Genomic DNA, 27,638 nt, shown 5'->3' on the forward strand with positions numbered 1-27,638 from the left:
AGGTATTTCTGTTTCAGGATAGGTTTCAATGGAACCATTACATTTAAGCCTGGGAGGCGGTTAGCTCTTAAGTTATTTATCCACCCAATTTCATGAATCTCAGTACTGTTTTGAATATCCCCAGCTCTATGTCTTCTAGGCACACATTCTATAGCTTTAAAGCTAAAATAATGGGTTGGATTTGAGCTAATATGAGATGCCAACGCATTTTTCAAGTCCTTTTGTAGAATATCTCATAAGTGGTGTAAAAACCTGTCTTTCAAGCATTGATCAGTTTTGCCTATGTAAAAACAAGGGCAAAAGTGGCAGCACACTAGATACACAAGATGTTCATTGTTGCAGGTTGCTTTAACATTAAATACATAGCTCTTGCCTGTAGTTGGATGGATGAAAGTATTACTATTATCTATAAATTGACAGACTTTACATAGGTAGGTACTAAGCTATTGGCCCTAGGGCCTATATAAGCCTAGCCAAAAAGATACCCGGGCTTTCGCCACCCAAGAAAATTATTTTCCTGTGTCCCTATCGAGCAGAGGCACAGAGGTGATCCCCGGGGTAAATTTCCTATTTCCAGTCCAATCATCAAGATTTTTCTTGAGCTTTGTTTGATATAGATAGCTAGTTTGTTCCAGACTATGGGAAGTCTCTGGGACAGGAATCTATCCATCCAGCATGTTCTGTTTATTGTGGTAACAAGGTTTAGGTCCCTAGAGTATGTAGCTCAGAGGGATTGGGATTTCTTTAAATGGAGCATGTCCAACAGCTCTGGGTTTGACATAGCTTTGTATGTTAGGCAGAAATCGCCTCTGAGTAGGCAATATGCGATGGAGTAAAGCTGGAGTTTTTTAAGATGGTCTGCGTACGGCATCTGTTCGAGGCCAGTAATCCTCTTTGTGAGGTATTTTTGTGGCCTTTCCAGTAGTTGTAGCTGTCTTGTGAGGTACATACCAAAAGGGGCTTTGTACTCTATAATGGGTCTAATGAGTGACGAGTAGAGGGGAACAATGACCTCTTTTTCCTGGATGAGAAATCTTTTGTGATGAGGTGTGCCACACAGAAGGATTTCCTGACTACTGTGGCAATGTGATTATCAAAGGAGATACTACTGTCCACCTGTGTCCCAAGGTCTCATCACACTTTTGGTGTTAAGTGGACTACCACTTATGTGATAGCTCATGGGTACAGAGTTTTTACCAAATGGGATGACAATGCACTTTTTGGCACCAAGCTTGAGGCCATGGCTTTGACACCAGGCATCTGTCTCAGCAAGGCCATTTTGTAGGATGTCCACATCGTTAGGAGTTTCGATTATGGCTCCTAGTTTTGCAGTCATCTGTGAACTTCGTTAGCCAAAGACCTTCTGTGTTAGTCTGTACTTCAGAAAGGTAGATACCAAACAGGAGAGGACCCAGGACTGAATACTTGTCACTGGTCTGAAGTCAGATTTGGAGTCTGCTACTTTCACAGTGTGGGTTCTGTCAGTGAGCCAGTTGGCAAACCATCTTGTGACATACGGATTTACACCTAGTTTAGTGAGTTTATCTATAATTCTTAGAGTGGGGGATGGTGTCAAAAGCCTTGGCAACATCTAGACAAGCTGTGCGAACCACCTTACCCTAGTCTATGGCTTTGGTGACTGATTCAAAGAAGTCTATCAGATTTAGGAGACATGATCTACTTTTTACAAACCCGAACTGGGTGGGGTCCACCGTTTGGAGATTACCAATGTCTTTGTTTATAAGTTCCATGATGATACTTCCATGGCCTTGCAGACCAGGCTCGTTAGACTAATGGGGCGGTAGTTCCCGGGATCAATGGTGGCTCCCCCTTTGTGGAGTGGGTTAACCATTGCTGTGTGCCATTCAGTCGGCACAAAGCCTGAGGTGAGGCTATGACTGAACATGGTGCTTAGGTGGAGTGCCAGTTCATTCTGTAGTTCATGTAGAATGCAGGCTGGGATGTTGTCAGGTCCCATGGATGCTGTGTTCATGGCTTTGGAGAGTGTGGTTTTTACCTGTGCAGCCGTGATTACAGGAAATTTGCATTCTTCCGGTATAGATATGGGCCCTTTAGGGGGTGAGGGGAGGTTAAGTTAGCACTGAACTTATCTGCCAGGATGTTGGCAATATCAGTTGGTTCTGTATATTTAGTGCCATTGTGCTGCAACTCAGAGCAGATCGGAGTGTTGCGATTCAGATTCTTGACATAGCTATGGAATACTTTGTGGTTGTCTTTAGAATCAGAAGCGATTTTGTTTTCGTAGCTAGCTTTGGAGGATTTTATGAGGGATTTCAGCTTCTTACTGAGGCTGACCAGGGAGTTCCTCCAATCATGGGATTTTACTCTTTTTTGAAAAAGTTTCTTTCTTCTGTTGTAGAGTTTGTTTATGGCAGGGGGCCACCAGATTGGCTTCCTTTTTTAGAGGATAGCATCTTGGTCCTGTTAGACTGCGGTGGTGCTGCTGCGGTAGCGTTGTTGCCTCACAGTAAGACATTGTCCTGTTCGATTCTCAGCTAGAGCATCTTCTGTGTGGAGACATGTGTGAATGGGCGTACCTTAGTTGAAGGTTGTGCGTCAGGGCTGGCAACTCGGCACGTAAAAATCTACTGCCAATCATTAGCGGACCAGAGTTCCGCTGTGGCGACCCCTAACTGGGAAAAGCCGAAAGACACAACAACAAAAAAAAAGCATCTTGGTCCTGTTAGGGATAGCACAATCCATGCACTCATGTAAGTGCTTATAAAGTGCATTTGTGTAGGATTCAGCAGTTGTACCTCTACTGTCTGTCTGTAAGGGTGTCGTGAAGTTTGCCACTTCTGTCTTAAGAAGCGTGAAGTTGGCTTTGGAGAAATTTTTTACAGTGGTTTTCCTAATGGGGGGAGGGGCAGGATGTGGATGTTTAGGGTGATTAGCTTGTGGTCAGATCTGACCAAAGAGAAATTGACCTCTGGTGTGGAACACCGGTCGCCCATGTTGGTAATGACCAGGTCTAGGATATTGCTGGTGGCAGTGTGGATAAGTTGATCCAAGGCATTGGAATTTATGAATTCCAGAAAATGTTGAGCAAAAGATTTGGTCCATGAGTAGGTTTCCCAGTTAATGGTGGGGTAGTTGAAATGGGTCTATATTAGAAGACAGACTGTTTAGGTGATCAACCACCTAAGCATCGATCTTCTAATATCGAAAGCAAAAAATGGCAAACGGCCAATTTAACACAGGGAAAGATTTTCCTTGGCCGTTCACCTGAGTTTTCTATTTCCCTACTGCTGAGCGATCTCGGAGTTGGTATATTTAGTTAGGGTGTGTGTGGGGGCACAGATCTTCATATTGGGGAGTGTGGGGGTGCAGTCCCCCACTTAATTTAGATGTAAAGTAATGTTTTTTGTGTTGTGGCCGAGTGACGTGTTTTCCTGGGACGTTCGACATTGTGCGGTTCGATATTAGAAGATCAATGTTTAGGTGTTTGATCACCTAAACATTCGGTCTTCTAATATAGACCCGTTGAATCACCCATTATTAGGGTGTTGGGTTGTAACCTAATATTTTCCAGTGTATCAAGAAATGCGGAGTGGGAATCCTGCAGCATGGTTAGGGATCTGTATCAAGTTACAATTTGGATTGCGGTCTTGCCCAGAGTTAGTTGCACTTGGATAATCTCGGATGCATTAAGCTGAGCAACTAGCCTGGATGTGTGGATATCCTTAATGAATATGGACATGCCTCCACCTTTAGTGTTTCAGTCCAGGTTAGATGGCCGAAAGGTGTGGTATGAATTATAGCCTGGTAATGCAGGGGTGCTCTATGGAGCCTTGAAGCAGGTCTCTGTCACCGCACAGATGTTGATGTTATTCATTTTAAGCAGTGCCTCGAGTGAATGCATTTTGAGGTTTAGACTTCTAGCACTGAGTAGCATTACCCTCAGATTTTGCTTGCTTGTACCTGTTACAGTGGTGAATTTGTCATTTGAACCTTGCCTAAAAAAGGCACTATAGGGGTGGCAAGAGCCTTAGCCAGTATCCGAAATCCCAAGGGCGAGAGGTTCAGGCCATCTCTGGCAAAGCACCGTGGTCTGTCGATCATGTCATCCCAGGCAGACAGATACTGGATCCACTTAGAATGACACCAGAAGCTAAGCCAATTGTTGAAGTTGATCATTTTGTCCTTGCACTGTGGTATCATTCTGGGTGATGACAGGATACTACTCGGGGCTAGGGTCATACCTGCCTGGGCTACAAGATTGGAGAGCTCCTCTATGTCTCTTTTCATGTAGTCCAGGGAGGTATGTCTCAGGTCATTCACACCAACATGGACAATGACAGAGTCATATTTGTACTTGTTGTGGAGTGACCTGAGTATGTGCATTATGTGGCGGAGCCTGGCACCCGACAGTAACTTTCTCCTTGTTTAGCCTGGTGAGTGGAACATCAGTGTGCCTGACTACAGAGTCACCTATGACTAAAGTGTTGGATACGTTGTTATGCCTTACGGGCTGTGGTTGAGTGGCACACTGAGTTTGTGGGCTATGTGTCATTTGGGTTGTGTTGGGAGGTGGAGGTTACTTGCATTTCTGCTTTGGAGGTCTCTGTTGCTTGAGCAGATTTTTACTGAGAGCCTCCGTGAATGTAGGTGTGTGTTTTGTGTTGCTATGTGTGTATTTTGGTGGTGGAGGTTTTGAGGGACTATGTGATGGGTGTGGTGTGGTGCAAGTGTTTACCTTCTCCTCTTGACTATCTAGTCCAGTCTTGGGTGAAGAGAACTTTGCTTCCAGTTTGGCTATATAAGTGCATCTCTCACAGGTTGCAGTGCTGGATGGTAGGAGGAGAGGGTTGTCTGTGTACATGAGGCAATTGCTGCATTGCCCCAAGATGCCCAGATTCATCAGGTAGACAGGAGAAAACACTGGGAGCTGACCCTTAGACATGGCTGGATAGGTGCTTATTTATTAAGTACTAAAAATTGTTTTCCTCAAGACAAGTGAGGAAAGTTGAGTGCTGTAGTAATTTGTAGTTTATTTAGTGCTTACAAGTTCTGAACAAGTGCTGAGTTCAAAGAAACAGATTTGAATGCTAAAACTAAAACACTGGCTAGTTGCAAAGAAAAATTTAAAGAGCAGACTTTATGGCGCCGGGAATAGTTTAACCCTAGCTAAGCGGCGATGCATAAAGTGTATTTTTTTTTTTTTAAATATAACAGTAGCAAATGAGTAAACTGATTTAATTTGTGGGTCTCGGGGACTGCCTGTACAGAGATTTAATCATCACAGCCATTAAAACAACTTCTTAAAATCCTCTGCTGAACTTGTTCACAGACAGTTATAACATTCTGAAAATCATAACTGCATCATTTAACATTCCACAGCCCTCCAAAAAAGTATTCAAATCGTAGAATGGGTTTACTGTGGCCAGAGATTCCCTTTTGAATGCTACCTATACCTCTCAACTGTCCCTATTTTTTGAGAATATCCCTATTTTTTCAGTTTGTTTGCCCTGTCCCTCATAAATGTTTGATTTCCTGGTAATCACTCATGACTACAGTCAGTCAGTAATACACATCATTAGAGATTTATAGTTATTGTTCAAAAAATGCACATTGGTAGAAATACATAAATACATTTCCTTACTTGCAGACTTTTGCTTACCCAATATCTCTGATAGAGTAGTCCACAGAAAAATTTTAGTCTGCCAACTCATTACACTCCCAAAAATATTTTCCCAGTTACTCTTTTCTTCCACATTACACCTTGCAATCTACCTGAGGAAAAATTCTTTGAATCTACTTGAGGTATAAAAATACCTGTGTAAACACTTCCAAGTAAAGATCCTAAACCTTCTAGACTTTGTTGTATATTTGGGAGTCATACGTATATCCCCCATTGTTTCTTTGTAAATTGTTTATCTAATCCCTCTTCATAATCCTTTCTAACCTCCTCTGACTGATTCTTATAGTTATCATGCAATATTTTACATGCTCTACTAATTATCCTTTTGAACAGAAGTTTACATCTCCTGACTTTGTTTTATCTTCATTAATTTTGTATGCCAAAAAAGCTTGAAACTGTCTCAGAATGTTCCACAACGAGATGTCATTTTCTGGTCTTATCAAGTATAAAAAAATATCATCTGCAAATGAAGCCAGCATTTCTTGACTACCATACCAATTATATCATTGAATATTTGAGTCCCTTATTTTCTTTGCCAATGATTCTAAATATAATGCAAATAACAAAGGGGAAAGAGGACACCCCTGCCTGGTTCCTCTGCTCAAAAACAACTTATCACAGAGGAACCCACCCACTTTAATTTTCACCAACAATCCATCATATATCCTCATAATCAACCTTATAATTTTATCAGGGAATGCAAATGCTTCCATTGCCCTACTCATAAAATCCAAAAATACCAAAAGCCAGCACAACAGTCAGCATCCAAAATCCTGTATTTATTGTAATATCATAGAAACATAAGGCAAACAGACCAGTTTCGGCTAGCAAGCCTTCATCAATGTGTGACAAAAATCAAATTAATTCAACAACATAATATATGGGAGAGTCTTATACAATTATCCAATCACAGATGCTCATTTAATCCGAGCTTACTCTGTTGAATGATTTGTCTGCATCAAGCCCCAAAAACAACAGTGGTATTTTCTCACATTTTGCTTCCCTATGGATCATCATTGTTCTATTAATGTTGGCAAATGTTTGCCTCCCCTCCACAAAACCACACTGATCCATATCTATCAATTTTGGCATCACCTTTTCGACTCTTTTAGCCATTACAGATGTAAACACTTTATAATAATGGTTTAGAATTAAAATGGACATATATGAAGCTGGATCTGATAGGTCTTTACCATCTTTATGTATTACAGTCACCACTGTTTTCTTCCAGGATGTTGGTGCTTCTCCTCCTTTTAAAACACTGTTAAGCAAAACCTTCCAGATCATTATTCCTCCTAGCTTCCAAACTTCCTCAGGAATGCCATTTAATCCTGGGGACTTTCCTGTAAATTGGTTATACATCAAAATTTTCATCTCATCTCCCCCTATCTTAACGGTTAGTAATTGAGCCTCAACTGTCTTTAACCTTAGCTTATTTAATTCTCTAGTGGTAAACTTTAAATGCCAGTAAGTCTTTATGGTAGAGAGTGTGGCAGATTTCATTACTTTATAATTGTTTGCAGGGTCCTTACTGTGTGGAGGTAATTACATCCCAATATTACAAAGGCCTCCGATAGTTATGCCCAATATATGTTCAGTTAAACCTACACTAAATAGTGCATGTTCTTAGGAAGGTGGGGAACTTCCGAAATTTGTACATTGTGAGAGTGTATGTAATGTTGCAACTGGCCCTATACCCATTGGATAAGGATTATTTAGCTCATTAATATACTATCTACAGAAAAGTTTAATGTTTTGATCCCAGCTGTTGTTAATGTAGTATGCTTTCATCTGTATAAGCTTTCTACTGGGAAAGACTAGGGTGTACTTGATGGAAGGAGTAAGGACAGTCAGAAGACAAGCATTGGGGTCTTGTAATTATAAGAAACTTCTTGTAATTCAGATTGGGACTAAGAAAGAGTTCATCCATGTGTACGTTTGCCCGTGTGCAGTGAAGAAAACAAACAATTGTTCCCATCTAGGTCAAGCTTGCTAGGTTATTGAAAATCATGAAGTCAGCATCTGTAACTAGTATCAGCTGGAGCACCCCCTTCTTCCAGCGATGACTAATGCTTTCAGACCTGAAATCCATGTTGGCAGTTCAAGGCTAAGCATAAATAATGTGGAACAGAGAAAAATCCTGGTGAGACTGAGAGCCAAAGGTATTCCCTTATCATCGTATCCCACTTCCTAAAGACAGAATTCGAAGCAAGCAAGCCTAGGGTTTGAAATGTGTAAAATACTCTAGGACAAAACACCAATTTCTCTAAGTCAGCAATGCTTCTTAGAGAAAAAGAGGCCCCTTTAACTCCAAATATTTACATGTGTGTGTCCAGATAAGGCTAATGTTGTCTCTTGAAGTACTCACCAGTGTACAGGTTAGTGTAACTTATAAGTAAGAAAATTAATAAGGTGTCCATTCCAGACATATTTCTCATGTAAAGTCTAGTATTTACTTCATTATGCATTGACAGCTCCTACTTTAATTGGTTTGTTAAGTAGACTCAGCGTGTCTGGAAATGTAAAATACTTTCCCAGAAAGTGTAAAGAGATTTCCTGGGAAAATTATGTTAGCAGGTATAATATCAATATATAATGTGATATCTATAGGCGAAATTGTAAAGCTGTCTTACTTAGAACCTGTGGAGAGGTTTCTCAAGAGTTTGTGCCAGAGGTTCAATGGTAATATCAAATCCTAAAGGAGAAAGTGGGCAGCCTTCGTGTATGGCACTACTCACAGTTAAGGAGCATAAGAGGAACTGCCCAGTTTTTTCTATTGTGATTTCCCCTTGATACATATTTTGGCTCACACCAATGAAGGCAATAGAAACCACAAGCAATTTAAGACTGAGAATAAGTAAAAGCACTGAATTTTGTCAAAGGTCTTTTCTCTATTTCAGGATACAGACAAGGCAGAAAATGAAGGATGTCTTATTGCACCTTCCTAATGCTATCAAAAGCTGATCTATTTCTAATAAAGCTATTCTAGCCATACTATATTAAAAAAAACACAACACCATCTTCGATCGTCAGTCTAAATGCTCCTTTGTTTGTGCTGTGGTGGTTACCAAGCCATTTTCAGATAAGTGCCCTGTTGGAGTTTTCTTCTTATTTCATACTTTCCTTTTGGTTTGAGAGTTTACATGTCATCCATAAAAGGAAAATGTCAGTGTGGGATACAGATTCCTCATATGGACCATCACAAGCAGTGTCTTTTTTGCTCGGGTGCTTCTCATGACCATACTCCGTGCTCAATTTGTCAAGTGTTTGTCCCTAAGACCCTCTGTAGTGATCATTCCTCCTTGTCTATCTAACTAGAGAACCAACGTCTTAAGTTGTTGGTGTAGGGTGTGATGGCAGAATCATCCCATCCCGAGGGTCAGCCCTCTGTCAAAAAGAAGAACAAAAAGATGGTCAGATTTGGCTGCTGTATCACCTCCCCTGGACATCTCCGTTGAGGCTGGTGAAAGTCCATTAGATCATTCTGTTGCATCAGTCGAATTCCTCTGCTGCAACAGCGTAGGAGGCTGGCATGGATTCAGCTTCTCACACGTCCTTGGAGGTTTTGCAGATGTCCATTGTGGATGCTGAGGGGGAACCTCGGCTGATCATATTCAAAGGTGGCATTCTCTCCCCTTTTTCTTTCAGAATGACAGAATGAGCCAGAGAGGAAAATGCTTAATGGTTGGGATGGGGTGGGTATGGAGGGAAAAGAAAGAGTCACCATGATTTACCAAATGGAGATCACCACGCCAAATATAATTTTTTATCCAAAACATACTTCTATCCCACAATATCTGATGAATTATACAGTAGTAGTAGCAGCATGCCTAAACAAGGGAAGCAAAAAAGTTCAGTATAACTGCATACAAAATTATAGTAAAGATTACCTAAACATTTATGTGCACAGAGTGGAAACAATTTACTCAAGGTATTGCATACACAGGACAAACAATCCAACCATCACCCAAAGGGAACCAGTTAAAATATTTGTTGTTATTAGCTTTGGACAGGGGCAACAGGTGCTAATTTTAGTGTCTTCTTGAACCAGACACCCTTGGGAACACAGGTTGAACTTGGCTAGGCTTGTAAGGGCCCTGGGGCTGTTAGCCTAGTAACATTCTATGATCCTATGGTCCTATGATCTTGATTTTGTCATGCTGCCACAGCACTCTTTTTTGATTATTAAATGTACACAGGTTGTCATAGGCCTTCCGAAACACAATAGCCCTGAACACGTCTCACAGACTCTGACAAGATTCCCAAAACTTAAGGGAGTCCCTGACCCTGACATGCCCAGAATCCATCAAAGAACAACAGGGGATAGGGATGGAGATAGAGAAGGGAAAAGCTAATGAGGATAGGAAGAAGGGGAATAGAAACAGAGAAAAGGTAAATTTGACTATTTTACTGGCGTTCTGTTGACCTTATTAAAATCTCTGCAGTGGCAATGAAGTGTTTGTGCTCATAACCAGTGATGGGAAACAGGCAGTACAACTTACTCACACACACACACACACACACACACACACACACACACACACACACACACACACACACACACACAGAAATTTCGGGTGAAAGTCAAAACCACTTACTCTTTTGCTATCCATTTCACATTTCTTTAGGGGGGGGTCTTAATATCTTTGTCTTCTCTTTTGTCTTCCCAGTCCACATATTCCTGTTCTATGGTAGTTCTATCTTCTGTAGGACTGACCCATATTTTTTACTGGTGTTATACAATTTTAGGACTCTTAGGAAAGATAATGTTAAGTGTGGCTTTGCAGAGTATGGAAGAGTACAGCATCGACTGTTTTAACTTATTAAGTGCCAGCCACAATAGACATTTTTTCTGCATCTCTAGTGCTCAGAGGTCATTATTATGATCAAAGTCTGTACATTATTTACTTCAGTGCTCATGTTTTCTGCCACTGCATCTATTTTCTTTGAAAGTTTAAAATGAATAACAATGAAGTGTGACTGATGATTGGGTTGAGCTTTTGGCTGTAGCACTCTATGTGTTCCTACTTTGTTATATTTTATAGCTGATTCTATCCGTAGAATTTTGGAGGTCCATACAGCAAAGATGATGATTATGCTATTTCCCCTCAGCCCCATTCAGGGAGGATGAAAATATGCAATTTTCTTCTCTAGTCCTAATTTTCCTGCTTGTCTCTTTTGTCCTGCGAGTACTGTGTCTCAGCTAAAAGAAACTTTATAGAAAAATTATGTAGATTTCTGCTTCCTGTAGGTGGGAATCAAAGCCTCCCACCAATAATTCTAAAGAGGACAGCTGCTGCACTTTGGCAAAAATAATCTCTTTAATGCATTCCAGACAGCTGCACATGAAATACTGAAATAATATGTTGAGATGTTTATTCTTTTGAAAAGTTCTCTGAAGAAGCTGCATTCTTGGTTAAAGAAGATGACAGTCCTGCACTGTTCTGTACAAAGAGCTATTTTACGTGCCACAATGGAGAATACGGACACATATTTTGCTAATTTTAAAATGAAATTCAATTACTTTTATTATACAATCTGCAAAATTGGTTAACGTCGTTCAGAAGTAATACCTGGTAAACTAGTCATTATATAGCCAGAACCAGAAGCCCTCTTTAGTTCATTTTTGCAGCAGAAAAGCCTGAAGCAAGCCAGTGGTGCAAAGGCACACTTGACACACTTGACACATGGCCACAGCAAAGCACAGCCAAAACTACATAGGGCTATAAAAAAGCCCACAGTGGAGACAGTCTCAAAATTAGTTTTCTCACGGGGTCTTCATTCTGGCATTTAGAAGATCTGTCACTTTTCCCCACCTGGTCCACAAGGGAAGACTTGACACCTGAAAAGGTGAGAAAGAGACTTAATGGACTAAATGCCCAAAGATGCAGAGGAAAACACTCTGACAGAAGCCTTGGAACTCCTTACTTAATGGCAAGGAGGGAAAGTGATGCAGTCCCTTGAACCTATGCTGGACCAACTACATCACCTAAGAATCTGCTGTAGGATACTTAGCCAGTATTCCCTCCCCAACACTGGTGGATTTAAAAAAAAAGGCATTTATGCTACTTTGAGTGAAGGAAACTGGCCTGAAAATGGCATATTAAAGGAAAGGTCTTATGGGGAGATAATCAAAACTTATAATCTGTCTTTCCAAGATACTGGCTTACCTACATCTTGGCAGAAGACAGAAGGGCAGCAGGCCAGAACAGACAGACCGCAAGGCTATTATCATGCCCCCACCCAAAGAAAACAGTTCAGTTGAAAGGATAATACAAGAAATGGAAGCCTCATATCCTTGTCTACCTCTGACGCAGAGACCTACAGATCTTCAGGTTTCCCTAGGGAGCTGGGGGGATCCTCTACCCTAGCTCTAGCAGAGGTAGCCTAAGCTCATCTGCCCTCAGATGTGATGAGCAAACTGAAAAATAAATGTCAGATACTCAGGCTTCAACTACAGGGACAGTTATCCTATAGCGATTGTACCTGGTAGAAGCCTGCATAAGGCCTATTATTGGTGTTGAACCAAGTTTGCTAATGGTATCTTCCTGCAGCTGTGAGAGCAAGTAGCATCAGATGTTATACAGCATGTAAATGCTCAATAACACGGTTATTGGTGTCAGTCCATCTATCATAGGAGGATCTGTGGGAATTTCAACCATAACTAGTTAGACTTCCCTGACTCAAGGGGTAAGCCAGAGTAAACTGTCTGATCATGAGGTTTTTCTTATGAGATTGTAAACTGCAAACAGACCAGGTGCAGTGAAGCTCTGGATGCAGGTATTTGAAAACATCAGCAATGGTATCATGGGATGCAACCCTCAAGGTGGTCCCCAGAATGCATTTCTCATGCTCTTTTCCCTGTCAGCTGACATACAGGCATGAGGTAGACCCCTGTCTAGTACAGGGAAAGCTTGCAACTCACAAGAAATGAAAGACAGTCTTGTGAAAAGATGATGTAGGAGAGATATGGCCGATGTCTACCCTCCTGTTAACTTATCTCTCCTGTGATTTGGCCAGTGCTGAACCAGAATCTTGTAAAGGATCCTTATGCTAGCCCTTGCCTGGCTATCCTCAACAGCTGTCATCCTCTGGGTCACAATGAAGGCCTTGAGCTTCTCTCATTAACTGCTGCTGATAGCTGGACTGAACTGCTGACATTTATGACAGTGTTCAATATAAACACTGCAATGCAGGTTCAGGTTTACAACCTGCTGACCATAGAATAGCTTTAAATATTTCTGCAATTCAGAGAAATATTTCTGCAATTCAGAGATTGAAACAAATAATTTACAATGACATAAATTACTCTCAAGGTCTGAACTATGTGGGATAGGAAAGACCATACTAATCAATAAATCAACACATAGCATCACAGCATATGTCAGTAGCAGAAAATTGTGCTACTGAACATTGGAGCTATACAAATTTTAGAAATGCACCAAGCAGGGGTAGAAGAACAGGAAATACTCTAGACAGTTGTAGACAGTTACCTTCTACAAAGGATCCTTGGTAATCAGATCTGGAAATTTCAGTGAGTAAACAGATGCAACTGCAGAGGGTTTCTGAAGTCAGATCTAAAGGTTTCAGTGTGTTAGCACATTTAAACACAAAAGATAATAATGCAGACTCTTTACAAGTTGTCATGGAGTTTGGGTTCAGTAGTAAAATATGTCACCAAGGAACTAAACAAACAAATAGGTTAATCAAAATGCACCCACTCCCATTGTAAACCTCCACATTCAAAATGATGACTGCCTTCCAAGTAACATAGCACCTTATCTTTTTGTATGTGTAGGTTTCTTATTACTGGTACCAATAATCAGTAAATGGTGCACCTTTTGTCTACCATCAGAATTGATTGTCTACATCATTTGTTTGAAACTGATGATTTGCTCATTGAAGCTGGCCATTTTGGCTTGCACTCAGACGTGAGCATTGATTCTATGGATCCTTACAAAATACCAGTTCTGAAATAAACAAACATAAGAAAAGTTTCCTCACATAATGCATACAAAATAACCAGCCTTGGTGTTGAACAAAGTAAGATTCAATGTTAACTTTTGTACTTTAACTATATATGGATCACAGAACAAGTAGCAGGCAGATATACAAGGGGAAGTACTGCAAAGAACTAGGTCACAGAGTCAAGAAACCTAAAAGTTAACAACACTTTTTTTTTAAATTCCTTTACAAGTCAATTATACTGAGAGCTGCATTCAGTGCAGCCTCTGAACTAAGTATCCGAGTATCAGAAGAAAAATGCTTATAATTTTGTAGCAAAAAAACTACTATGAGTGACAATTACAAAGAGCTTAAGAGTTCCGATGTGTTTTAACAATGCTGCTGTTAGACCTAAACATTCTATAAAACTGTAGTCCACAAAGAACCATACTAACTGCAGCATGCAGCTTCAGAGCAGTAGATTGCAGACTTCTAAACAGGAGAATTAATGAAACATCCTGCAAGAAATTCCTATGTCTGAAAACATTAGTGCACTGAAAAGGAAGAGAGTACCAAAATGTTAAACAATTAAGGATTGCAGGATCAATCAAATTAAAATATAATTACAATCCATTATGAGGAGATGTTTATTACTGTTAAAAATAATAATAGACTGCATTGGTACTAAGGTGAAAAGTGTTTGTATAACAATCAGCCCTGCAAAGCAAAACAGGAATGCAACCCTCTTGCTAGTCATTTACCTCTTCCAGTTCCGGAAGCACTATAACTGTCATTGTTCCAGTGTGTATGCGCTGCATTCTTGATGATAAACCAATTTCAGGAATTCGCTGAACTCTGTGCGTTCCTCCTTCATACTTAAGGTGCCTGTAGACACTGTTCCCTGAAATTCTGGCAGAAGCATGATGAAGTCCTCCTAAGAAAAAGAAAAATGTTTGGAAAACTGGAGCAGAACAACCTAAATATCAGTTTGTGTTCCTGGAAAACATGAAGGGCTTACTATATTAATGTATATAAACACTGCCAGAATTATTTTGCGTAATGGCTAGATATAATGTTGCATTTAATGGCAAGATATAATGTAGTAAATGTTCCTTTTTAAGACATGAGTCAAGCTCTAAATTTGTAGAAATGGGGGAAACTACAGCAAATAAACAATAATTCAAGCACTTAATATTGAACAGAGCTACAATCCTCCTTAACAAATGACACTTTATCCATTCAAAATACATATAATCTAATGTGTCACATTATTACAACTGTACAATAAAATTAGGGTTTAAATAAAATGTTCATTAAATCTTTGTTTCTATTACTTATTTCTGTGTAGTAGGTCAACTAATGCAGTCACACTTTGTAGTTTACATAGCTACAAAGAAAAATATGCTATGTAAACCCTTTGTCAGGATGGTCCAGAGGTGATGGATAGCAAACCAAATGCTTCATTGACCAGTTCAGGGACCTTCTACCAGAAAATGATCAGCTGACATAAGGTCATTTATTAAATCATACATGTTTATCATAGCTATACAGTCTCCATAAGATTCTTTCTAGACCAATTTTTAATGTGTGCATGCAGCTGTTTCCTGTATTTTCAAAGAATCAATTTCAGTTGAACTAATGCCACAAAGTGACCATTTCAGGTATGTAAGCATACTGCAAAGCTCAACTATTCTGTTACATGCAGTCACTAGTCTTTCAAGGCACTATCCACTGAGTTATGTAAAACTGTTCCACATATTAGTACAATCAGAAGAAATTGCCTTACACCTCAAATATTTATTTCTTTATTTGATTGTCATTCTGTAAAAATAGGTAAGAGGGCAAGTCCATGAATTGGGTCATTTAGGCACTGCATTATGCAGCAGTCAAAATAAACAAACATCATGAAAAAGATGTTACCTTACAGCAATCGACAAATTAAAATAGTGTACACTAAATACACTAGTAATATAGCTTACTGTCAGAGTAATACAAATGGGACATTAAAGCAACTAGTAATAGACAATATGACATTCTGACTGAAAGATAAAGGCCCACCTCACCTACTACTTCTAAAAGAACAAATAAAAAAAAAAAACCAACAGAAATAATACGTTTATGCAAAAAGGCAAGACTCCTCTGTGCCCCCACCTCCTAACTTATGCATACTAGGTCCATGTATGCACCACAGCCCCAAACACACACCCCACATGTGGGACTTCACCAGATATATATTAAATACATGGAAGCACGAAGGTCACATTGGGTGACAGACACTGTACTTCATAAACACCAAATCCAGGCATGTTGACTGCAATATCAAATAGAAGCAACCAGTCTTTGATAATAATGGCAAACATCTGATAGATGAATACTGACTCATCTAAACACATTCCTCACCTTTTAAAAGCTTTTTTGAAACTACAGAAAAGTAGTTTAATCAGAAAGTGACTGTGTATCCAAATTATAAATATTATTTTGCCCAGCAACATCCTTAACATTCAAATTAGAGATAAAACAATACATTTTATCTTTGCTGAAAGAAAACCTTGCAAAAGTGGATATAAAATATCCAGTATTTTCTTGAGTATTAGCTACTATTTAAGGGCCCTTATTGCATTAAGACTGAATTTACACAGCACAGGAAATGTAAAATATTTTACTTGATTAATATAGCTACAAAGTGAGTTTTTATTGTTTTCTATTTTGGAAGTAATTTGATGTTCTTGAATGGATGCATCTGAGTAGATCCTCCCTCAGATTTCTTCGACTTTGACTAAATATGAAGTGATTCATTGTGTGATGATTTTTTTTCTTTATCTATAAGATTTTAAACTTTGAAGAAAAAAAAGAATATTTTTTTCCTGTCTTATTTAACTAGTTATATGAAGCTCTAAAATACTGCTGCTTTCAGTTAGCCATTCAGGCTCCACCCCGTGATGATTTTTTTCTGATTCTTTAAATGACTTTCTTATCTCTTAACAGTAACAATTATTTTATGGGTCACAGCTTTTTTTCTTAAATTACTAGATTTCCCAGAATTCATTTTTGTATGTCTCTCCTGTCTTTCAAACTTAGTTTCTGTGAAAATTTTGTAAAAGAATATTTATTTTTATCATAGTAGATGGATTATTCTTGACGTTTTATAATTCCTTGAAATTGCTTGGAGGAGGTTTTTTTGTTTAATAATGAAATATCTCCACTAAAAGAAAATGAGCTGATACTGCTGAAGAAGATAGAATATCATCCATCGATCTGTTCCAAAATTACTCAACCAAAAACTTAGAATACTCATTTCTTGCTGTTATACTTATCACATGCTTGAATGAAAAAGATTACCACAGATTTCAGTGGTTCTTTGATGCATAGGCCCTTACATGCCATTTTGAGTGTGGCATGTTCAAAATACTCATTCTGAAAATCAAAGTTCCAGAAGAATACACTTTTTTCCTTTATTTCTCAGTAATCTTTCCATCCTTATCAGAAAGAGCAGGATTGGAATTAACTAAATGTTTAGCAGAAGTAGGATTAATTAAAGCTATAGCTGGTGGGTCAGGTTTAGGAAGAGTGTATAAAATCTTAAGACTAAGAAATTTTGTGTACTCTATCTGCTTTTTTAGAGAGCAGCCGTCTAACTATTACGAAATTTGCAGGCAGTAACTAAAACAGAACTGGAGGAATAAGTGAAGGCTCTGGAAATTCCTTTTATAAAAGCTCATATTATTTCCTTAGGGACTGAGAAACCTCAGTGTTCACCTACCGAAATCACTGACACATTCTGGAAATAGTCTCAGAGAAAGAAACCCTCTCAGGGAGAATCAGTAACTGAGTTTTCCAAGTCTAAATAAGATATCTAAGGAGAAAACAATGTATACGTCCTTTCACCTTCCTGTCCATATTCAGAGGCTTAAATCTCTTCAGAAAAGAAGTTTCCATCTTTCTTTTACCAATAACTACTGTGCATGAAGGATCAATAGCTTCAGTTAAACCCTGAGCTAAACCCAGTAAATTACTTCTGTTCAAAGAATTTTGAAGAGAAGTAGATAAATGTTTAGCATTCTGTTTCTTTTTGACAAGAAAAACGGGGCCAACAATGTTATTCTAGGCATCAGCAGTTTTCCCAGGGATGAGCGCAACGTTCTGGCAAAGCAAGGAAGCCTTCCCTGTTCTCTCTCCCAGAACCGACAATAGCTGCTCACCCTTTCTGTTTCAGCAGAAAAAACAGGCCTCCTCTTTCCCCTTTGTTATTTGCATTACATTTAGAACTGCTGGCAAAGAAAATAAGTGATTCAGAAATTCAAGGATATGATTTGTATGGTAGTCAAGAAAAGTTAGCTTTATTTGCAAATAATATTATTTTATATCTGATAAAACCAGAAAAGGACACATAAGTGTTGTGGAACATTGTGATACAGTTTTGAATCTTTTTGGGATACAAAATTAATGAAGATAAAAACAAAGACAACAGCTGTAAACTACATATCCACATATGAATTGGTTTAGCAATACCCATATTTAAGGGGACATGATAAAATCAAGTATGCAGGAGTATGGATTAAAAGGATTCTATTATGGCAGCTAAGGATATGAGGGAAGAGACTAAATAAAAGGTAATACACAAACTGAGAAACTGGAAATTCTGTTTTATGGATATGAATAGCAAGATACAAACAATGAAAATGTTTTTAGTCCCTTTAGTTTTATACACAGGTCAGGCATATTTTTATCAAACAGAAGAGAAGTTGTGGATAGTAATTAATAAAAAATTGAAAGAATTTATCTGGGAGGGGAAGAGCTTCAGAGTCAAGTGGGATATGATGATCCTTCCAATTGGACAAGGTCTTTTGAATACCTGATTTGAAGGGGTATTTCAGAGTTACACAGATAAGGGTCCTATACATAGTAAAAGCAGAAAGCTATAATTCAAAGTGGAAAGGGGTGATGATAAAATGGAGGTTGCTCACGAAACAAAGACAGACTTGGATTGTGGAAGAAGATCCTTAAGGAGAATAACAATAACCATACAGAATATATATATTCATAAAGTAGCAGAAAATATTCTGAGAACTAAACCAGCACAGGGATGGAGAAGGGAGATTCTGTCAATTGGGGTGACTGCAATTAAGAGCACAGAGAACAGGCAAGAGGGAAGGCTGAAATTTACTGAAGAAAACTATCAAAGGAACCAAGGTAACAAATAATTAGAGAAGGAAATGTAACAGTATGGGAAGAGGCCAAGAATTAATTTGGACTGCAGGCTAGAGATTGCCTGATATCACAGTACAGGCCAAGAGAAAGAAACAAGGAGATCCTAAGAAAAGGACCAGAACTGGTAGAATTTCAGTAGACTCTAGAACAAAAGCTGCTTTTAAAAAGGGATACTTAGTAGGGCATAGAAATACTGCATGACAACTATAGGAATCAATCAGAGAAGGTGAAAAAGGATTGGGAAAACAGACTGGATAAGCAATTCACAAATAAACAATGGGGGGGGGGAGGATATATGTATGGCTCCCAAATATGCAACTAAGTCTAGAAGATTTGGGATCTTTACTTGGAAGTGTTTGCATAGTTATTTTTATACCACACGCAGGTGGCAAAGAAGTTTTCCTCAGGTAGATTGTAAATGTTGGAAGCGTGATGTAGAAGAAAGAGGTAATTGGGAAAAGCATCTGGACACATCAATGAATGTTAAGATGGCTAAAAGGAGAACAGCACTGTCCCCTCAAATAGGTAATTAAACTAGCACAACTGGTACACTGATGGTACTGTGGAAGAACAAAGTTTAAGTATCTGGAGAACATGAAGGGCTAAAAAGAATGATTACTGTGGTCAAAGTAATGGGAACACAAGAATGCCAAGAGAAAGTTCCACTTACTTCACTGGTGGTTGTATACATGCAATATGCTTTGTTTATATTCTCTGTAATAACTACTTCAAGGTAACAAATTCTGCAGAAGAACCCATCAACTATCAAGCAATGGGGAATTTTAGAACCCTCTTCTTTGCAATGGAGTCTGACATCTTTCAAAACTTGTTCAGAACGGTTGTGCAAACCTATTAAACTGAAAATAATAAATTATTTTGTAAGCTAGTAAGAGTCATTAAGGTACTTCTCCAAAAATGCCAAAGACCTGATCCCCACATCCCAAAATGTTTTAAGTACAAAATAGAACACAAGTAAATAGAAGACATCTATAGCTATCCCTGCACATTTCTTCAACAGAGAACAATCTGAAAGAACCAATCAGTGGTTTGGAGGGAAAAAGCATGAATGATCTGCACCACAGTTGATGGGCTTGAAAAAGTAGTTAAACTATAATTTGTCAAAGATCTACATCCATGACATTCTGGCAAGGATATGAAGTGCACTGAAACATTTTATAAACAACTGAAATCATAATAATTGAAATGAATATGAAAATCCAAACATGCACAACCTATACAAATGAGGCAAGACTGAGTGCTATCCAAGAAATGTATTGTTTAATACTTGCAGAGAGAATTGCTGTCCACAGCAGATTAGGGGGTTGCCACCTTTTCAAATGCTCAAAGTGGGACTTTTTTTTATAGAAATGTTAGATTTTGTAGGACAAAACATACCCACAGCCAGTGCAAAGGACAGAACTTCACTTTTTGCCAGAATAAAAGCTTATTTTTGTAGCATTTGAGTTGCTTATGCTATTCCATGTGTTCCAGATACAAAATAACTGCTGCACTAAATGCATACAGAAATGTTGGCAGTACTGGTGCTATGCCTAAAGGGTCAGAGGAGTCCATCTGAAGAAGTTCACAATATCTTTTCTGAATTTCAGTCATCTCAGAGGAATCCCATTTGAAATGCTCCCTCATCTTTGCAATGGTCTCCCCAAAGATGAGATCCTCAGCTGGGCAATTTGCCTCTGCAGATTATTTCTCTGGGGAGGCATAGCCAAGAGGGGAACGTAGTTGGGAGACATAAGAAAGGGAATCCTCGGAGGAAGAGTCAGAGGATTCCTCCACTTCCAACTGGGAGATGCCTAAGGCCTGAGGCCTAGGGATTATCACAGGAGGAGCCACTGGAGATGGTAAGGGAGTAGCAGGCCTTACAGCCATGAAAGTATTAAAAAGATCCTATGAAAAGATTGCCAATCTGGCTCTCAGCAGGGGGAGAAACATGCTTCTTTTTCTCCTTCTTTTTAAAAGAAGGCCTATTGGGCATTGGAGCCAGGGTAGGCCTGAAGTCGGTTACCAGCGCGGCAGTGGGGAAAGCATTTGAATTTATACAATCTCTATCAATTCCCCCTTTTTAATTAAAACCAAGAAAATTGTACGACAATTTACAACATAATACAATCTTCAGTACTTTGAATCCCTTGGTCTGTTGCAACATACAAATCCCTTGCATTCAATGCTATCTCTTTATACGTTATATTACCAACAACTGTTACTTGATTAATACTTTTATTAACACAAATCTTATAATGACAATAAGAGCAATCAATGTGGAAATTATAGTATCCCACCATCCTGAGAAACAATCCACTTAGCCAGTAGTTTAACTAAGCATGTTTTATTTTTGCAGGTGTCAGACACATAGCTGTTATTACTTATTTATTCTTAACTGCTTTCATGCTTGCTTAAGCAAGTTGTCAGGCTTGCAGTTACACAGAAGCATTTATTTCAAAATCTTGTCAAGTTAACCTTTGCTTTACAAGGCAAAACCTTGTATTAGAAACAAGCATACAGGAAAATGTGATCCTCTGTATGTAATAGCCTTTATTCATTGTAACACATCTCCTCTGTTATATCTGAGATAGCTCCATAAGTTGCATTTGCTATCAATTTTGTAACTTTCCATATTGCCTTAGTGGCACCATACCAGTGAAAAAATTCAGCTCCTGAAATAACACCATTTCCTATGTCCAGTTGTTTTAAAATCTTATCCTAGTTTGGAAAACTATTACGAACCTCGCTCTTTTTCTGGTGATTTTTTACCATGTCCTCTGGTAATGTGTGAGTAATTCTCATTATTGGAACTGCATACTCTATGTAACAGAATTTCTCCTCTTTCATCTCTTCCTTAAAAGAAGTATTATGTGTTAACTCCCATGCTGTTTTTATTTTATGAAAACAGAGTATACCTTTTTCTATTTTCATCAACTGTAAATGCTTTTTTTACGGCTGATTGTTTTACAACTCTATTTTTATAAGGTTCTTTAAACATAAAATCTGTATGTATAACCTCTACAGGGGACTGTATGCAATGGCATTTTCCCTCTGTAAGGAATGTGGCTAAAAACCCAACAATTTGACTTGTTACGTGCCTTTGCAAACAAATTTTGCATGTCCAAAAATATATTGAAATCAGGTATCCGATCATGATGTCCCTGTTCTCATGATCTATTATACCGGAGTATCTCTCCCCATTTTTCTTTGCAACAGTTTTTGTATGTACACATTTTTTTAGATTGCCTTGTCTTATCCATATATTGCTATTATGGAAACAAATTTAAACTTTCCTAAGACTGCTAACAGACTGTTACTGTACTGATACTGTTTGACTGTTATTAACTTACACTGATTTTTATAAACACACATGATGTGCTGCTTTTGCTTGGATTTTTATTACCTGAAAAATGCTATTTGTCTAAGTTTTTAATGACTCTGTACTTTACTACCTGTATGTATTCCTGTGTACTATTTCCAGGATGGCAGTTACACTAGTCTGACTAATGATGTTCTTGCTGTACTAGTTGTTTATAAGACTGTTTGCTGTTATATTTTATGTATGACATTCTTCTGAAAATATGACATTACAGTCACTGTTTTTTATAGGTTCATAGGTTCATACTAGGCTATCTGCCCGAGGGCATTTATAAGCCTAGCCCATAGTTTTGTGGCTTACGCCACCCCTTTAGTTTGGAGAAACTATGCCCATTATTTTGCTGTGCCTCTGTCGAGCAGTGACACTGAGGTAACCCCTGGGGTGTATCTGCGATCTCCCATCCATTGGTCAAGATTCCTCTTGAACAAGGCCAGCGAGGTGCTCTGCCTCACATAAACCGGGATTTTGTTCCACAGCATAGGGAGTCTTTGGGTGATGAATCTATCCCTCCAGCACGTCCTATTAATAACAGTGTCGAGGTTTAAGTCTCCCGCCCTTGTGGCTCTGACGGATCTAGATTTTTTGAGATGAAGCATGTTCATCAAATCTGGGTTTGACATGGCCTTGTATGTCAGGCATAGGTCACCTCTGAGCAAGCGGTAAGCAACTGAATATAACTGGAGTTCTTTCAGTCGGGCAGCATAAGACAGATTTTTGAGACCCTTTATCCTTTTCGTGAGGAACTTTTGTGGCCTCTCCAGCTGCTGCAAGTGTCGGGTCAGATACATTCCGAATGGGGCATTGTACTCGATCATTGGTCTGATGAGTGATGAGTATAGGGAGACTATGACTTCCCTTGATCTAGATGTGAATCCCTTCATGATAAGGTGGGCAATGTAGAAGGTCTTCCTAACTACTTTAGCAATATGAGTGTCGAATGAAAGGCTACTGTCAACCTGGGTTCCCAGGTCCCTAATAACTTCTTCTGTGTTCAGGGATTGCCACCTATATGGTAGCTAGGGGTAACCTTATTTTTCCCGAAGGGTATGACTATGCATTTCTTGGCATTTAACTTTAGGCCATGGCTCTGGCACCAGTTATCCGTTTCTGTGAGACCCTTCTGAAGGATATCTGTGTCGGATGTGTTTTCAACTACGCCCAGTTTGCAGTCATCTGCAAACTTTGTCAGCCATAACCCTCCTGTGTTTGCTTGTACTTCAGAAAAGTAGATGCCAAACAGAGTGGGCCCAGGACTGAGCCCTGTGGGACACCACTTGTGACAGGCTTTGAGTCTGACATGGCGCCAGCAACTCTGACCCTGTGGGTTCTGTCACTCAGCCAGTTTGCAACCCATCTTGTAATGTATGGGTTTACATTTAAGTTGATGAGTTTTTCAATGATACCCGAGTGAGGTATTGTATCAAAAGCCTTCGCCAGGTCTAGGTAGGCTGTATGGACTGCCTTTGCCTCGTCAATGGCCTTGGTGACTGTTTTGAAAAAGTCAACCAAGTTTAAAAGGCATGATCTGCCTTTGACAAAGCCAAACTGGGTTGGATCCAAAGTCTGCAAGTTCCTATGTCTTTATTTATGAGATCCATTATGATCCTCTCCATGGCTTTGCAGATAAGGCTTGTCAAGCTAATGGGACGGTAATTTCCAGGGTCGGTGGAGGCACCGCCTTTGTGGAGTGGGACTACAGTCGCTGTGCGCCACTCCCTGGGTGATCCGGAGGTGAGACTAAGATTAAACAGCTGTCCTAACTGTGGGTTTAATTCCTTGTTGAGTTCATGGAGCACACAGCCGGGGACACCATCAGATCCCATGGATGCTGTGTTCTTTGCCTTGAGAGAGCAGTTCTCACCTGGGCGTTAGAGATGTTTGGGGGCTACAATCATTTGGTATAGATATCTCTCCTTTAGGGGAGGAGAAGTTTGCACTGAACCTGTCAGCCAGTATGTTGGCAATGTCTGTAGGATCAGTAATCTTCACATCATTTTGAACTAATTCTGAGCATATCTGGGAGTTTCCTCCTAGGTTTCTGACATAGCTAAAGAATGCCTTATGGTTGTCTTTAGAGTCCTTAGCTATTTTTTCTCAAAATTAGCTTTGGATGATTTTATGAGAGCTCTTAGCTTTTTACTTATAGTGATCAGCGTGTCTTACCTTTTAAGGATTTTGCTCTATCTTGTAGTAGCTTTCTCCTTTTGTTGTAGAGTTTGTTTATGGCTGGGGTCCAGCAGACTGGGCCTTGCCTTTGGTACAAAGAGTCTTTGTTTTGCTTGGGATTGCCTGATCCATGCAGCCCTGCAGGTGCTGGTAGAAGGCATTTGTAAGTGATTCAGCGGTTTGAGTAATGTTAACCGCTGGCTCAGGGGATAAAGGAGACCACACTAGTCTTTAGAAGTGTGAAGTCGGCTTTGAGTTCTTTACTGTGGTCTTTTTCATTTCGGGTGGGGGCGGGATGAGGACCTCCAGCGAGATTAGTTTGTGATCAGATCTCACCAGTGAGGGGTATACTTCCGACGTTGAACATTGTGCTCCCATGTTCGTGATGATGAGATCAAGTATGTTTTCTCCTCTTGTGGGGATGGTGACTAGTTGTTCCATGGCATTTGAGTTTATGAATTCCAGGAACTTTTGGGCTAGAGTGTTTGGGCTTGAGTAGTGTTCCCAGTCTATATTAGGGTAGTTGAAGTCACCTAGTATGATGGTGTTCGGAGATACATTTATCCCCTCCAGTGTTTTCAGGAAGGCCATATTAGGTTCCTGAGTTTGCGAGGGTGGCCTGTAACATGCTACAAATTGCAGAGCAGTCTTGCCTATGGTTAATTGCACCTGGATGGTTTCCGATGCATCCAATCTTGAGGTGTGGGTGTCCTTGATGAATATGGATACCCCTCCTCCTTTCTTGGTATTGTCCGGGTTTTGGGGCTGGAACGCATGATATGAGGTAAAACCTGATAGTGCTGGGGTGCTCTCAGGAGCCTTGAACCAGGTTTCTGTCACAGCACAGACATCGATGTTCTCCATACTGAGAAGGGCCTCGAGTGCGTGCATCTTGAGGTTGAGACTTCTGGCATTGAGCAGCATTACCCTTAGTTTTTTTTCTTTGTTTTGTTCTAGGGTGGTAGGTTTAGAATTTGAGCCTTGCCTAAAAAAGGCACTATGGGGGTGGCAAGAGCCTTTGCCAAAATCCGGAATCCCAGGGGTGACAAGTGCAAGCTGTCCCTTGGCAGCGTGGCTTGTCCAGCATGTCATCCCAGGCAGACAGACATTGGATCCCCTTTGAATGACACCAGAGTTTAAGCCAATTGTTAAAGCTGATCATCTTATCTCTGTATTGTGGCATCATTCTTGGTGAAGGTAGGATACTGCTCAAGGTCAGGGTCATACCTGCTTGGGCTACATAATCAGAGAGCTCCTCTATGTCTCTTTACATGTAGTCCAGGAGTGCGTCTCAGGTCGTTAACACCAGCGTGCACTATGATTGCGTCGTGCTTGTACCTGCTGTTGAGAGACCTGACTGCATGCGTTATGTCGCGGCTTCTAGCACCCGACAGGCTGCTTACTGTGACCTCCTCCTTACTCTGTCTGGTGGCACGGCAGTCAGTGTGTCTGAGTATGGAGTCACCAATGACTAGTGTGTCTGGCATTGTGTTTGGCATTAAGGGCTGTGACTGCTTGACACTCTGACTGTGTGGTCTATGTGATGCAGGTGTTGTGTTCTGAGGTGGTAGTTGTTTGGGTGTCTGCTTTGGTGGCCTCTGCTGTTTTGGTAGATTTTTGATCAGAGCCTCCGAGTATGTCTTTGTGTGTTTATGTGTATGATTTGAGGTTGTGATGGTATTATGTGAGACTGGGTCTATAGTGTGTGTGGTTGCCTTCTCCTCCTGTCTGGTCATGCCAGTCCTATGTTGAGAGAGCTCAGCCTCCAGTTTGGCCGTATAGTTGCATCTCTCGCATGTATTTGTGTTTTGTGGGAGGAGGAGAGGGTTGTCTGTGTACATGAGGCAATTGTAACATTGCCTCAATATTCCCAGGTTCACCAGCTGAGCAGGAGAGGACATTAGCAACTGATCCTCGACATGCTAGAAGGAATAGACAGAAAAACTTAAGAAAAGGTTCTGGGGATGTGGGTGACCGAGAAATGGGGTTTGCTTTTTGGGGTACTTTCTATAACAAGAGTGCTGTATCAAGGTGATAAGTACTGTAGGAGCAAGTGCTTCGCTATACAGATAGAGAATAGTCTACTTGGGAGTCAAGTAGAGATAATTTATAGTTGTAGGATACACTAAATAGAACAGTAGTATACTTTGAGGAAGGTAGTTTTAAGGAAAATTTGAAGAGTGGACTTTAGGTAGCCCTAATAGTTTAAATCTGATTAACGGCGCTGCCCTAGTGTGCAACGTAGCAGCTCAGCTTTATAGCAGGGGGCTGGAAAAAACAGGAAATGACCCAAAATGGCCGACGAATTACTAGTTGCTGCTTCTAACCACTCCTCTGAGGAGAAACAAGCAGCTCAGTACTCCCCACTCCCACTGGTGAGTAAAGAAACTACCTCTGGCCACACAAGAAAATGGAGGAACACAGAAACCAAATACAAGGCCCAGGGATCAGCAAAATCTGATCACTGGAACAACTAGCTAGCCAGTACTGATCCTGTTTGCTATATGCATAAGCTGCCTTTGGAGACGTACTGTACTTTTAATGGGGAGGGGGGTTGACCCTCTCTTGTTACTTTAGAACCTTTTATCATTTAGGATTTGTCATAGGTACTGCCTTAAATGTTACTCCATTTCCAGACATAGATGTGAACTTACATACCAAACATTTAATTGCATTGTTTAGTTTTGCATATACCATTTGCATTACTGTAAATGTATTTACTGTATCTGTATTAACTTTACGTTTACACTGTATCTGTATTAACTTTACTCTGTGTCTGTAGGTTATTTCTGTGTTTATTCTGAATCTGTCTTGGCTTATTAAACCAGTAAAGTAATATTTATTTTTTTGTCTTTTTCTGTCCCCTTTGTTTAATTAACATTGAGATTTGTATACTAACACTGTATTGCATTGCTTTAAAGGTTCCCTGTACTTTGCTGCCAACTGATAACCTGTGTTTTGTTAATTTATTGCTTTAATGCCTATTGCCTGCCATGATTTGGGTTATAGGGAGGATTATCCCCATATTCCACTGGTCATAATTTGCCATTTTTATTATACTGTTAGTGTTTGTAATTACCATTTTCAGTAAGGCAAGGGGTTTGTCTTTCCTTCTGTTTATTGCTTACCTCCTTTTTCTGTGTACCTTGATGTTTGCAGGTTATTTGCACATATGCTCTTTTTTATTTATGATTTACATGTTCCCATTGTTCGATACATCTCTTTATATCCTCTCCCTCCTCTTTGGAGATTGGATATTGCTTTTGAAAAGGAGGAATG

The 27,638-nt window shown here is 39.7% G+C and overlaps 1 protein-coding gene across 3 annotated transcripts in view; it reads right to left on the minus strand.

The window, feature by feature from the left end:
- MTRF1 (mitochondrial translation release factor 1) overlaps positions 1–27,638 on the minus strand; it is a 793,430-nt gene that overhangs the window by 267,626 nt on the left and 498,166 nt on the right. For 2 of the 3 annotated variants that reach the window (XM_044071697.1, XM_044071696.1), the window contains one exon: positions 14,368–14,540. The exons of the other annotated variant lie outside the window; for it this stretch is intronic. In XM_044071697.1, the coding sequence (XP_043927632.1) occupies positions 14,368–14,540 (173 nt within the window). The remainder of the gene's footprint in view (positions 1–14,367; positions 14,541–27,638) is intronic. 3 annotated transcript variants of the gene reach the window in all.

The sequence above is a fragment of the Protopterus annectens genome, chromosome 5.part0 (genome assembly GCF_019279795.1).
Source record: "Protopterus annectens isolate FY-2018-M chromosome 5.part0, PAN1.0, whole genome shotgun sequence".
In the NCBI taxonomy this organism is placed as follows: Eukaryota; Metazoa; Chordata; order Ceratodontiformes; family Protopteridae; genus Protopterus; species Protopterus annectens.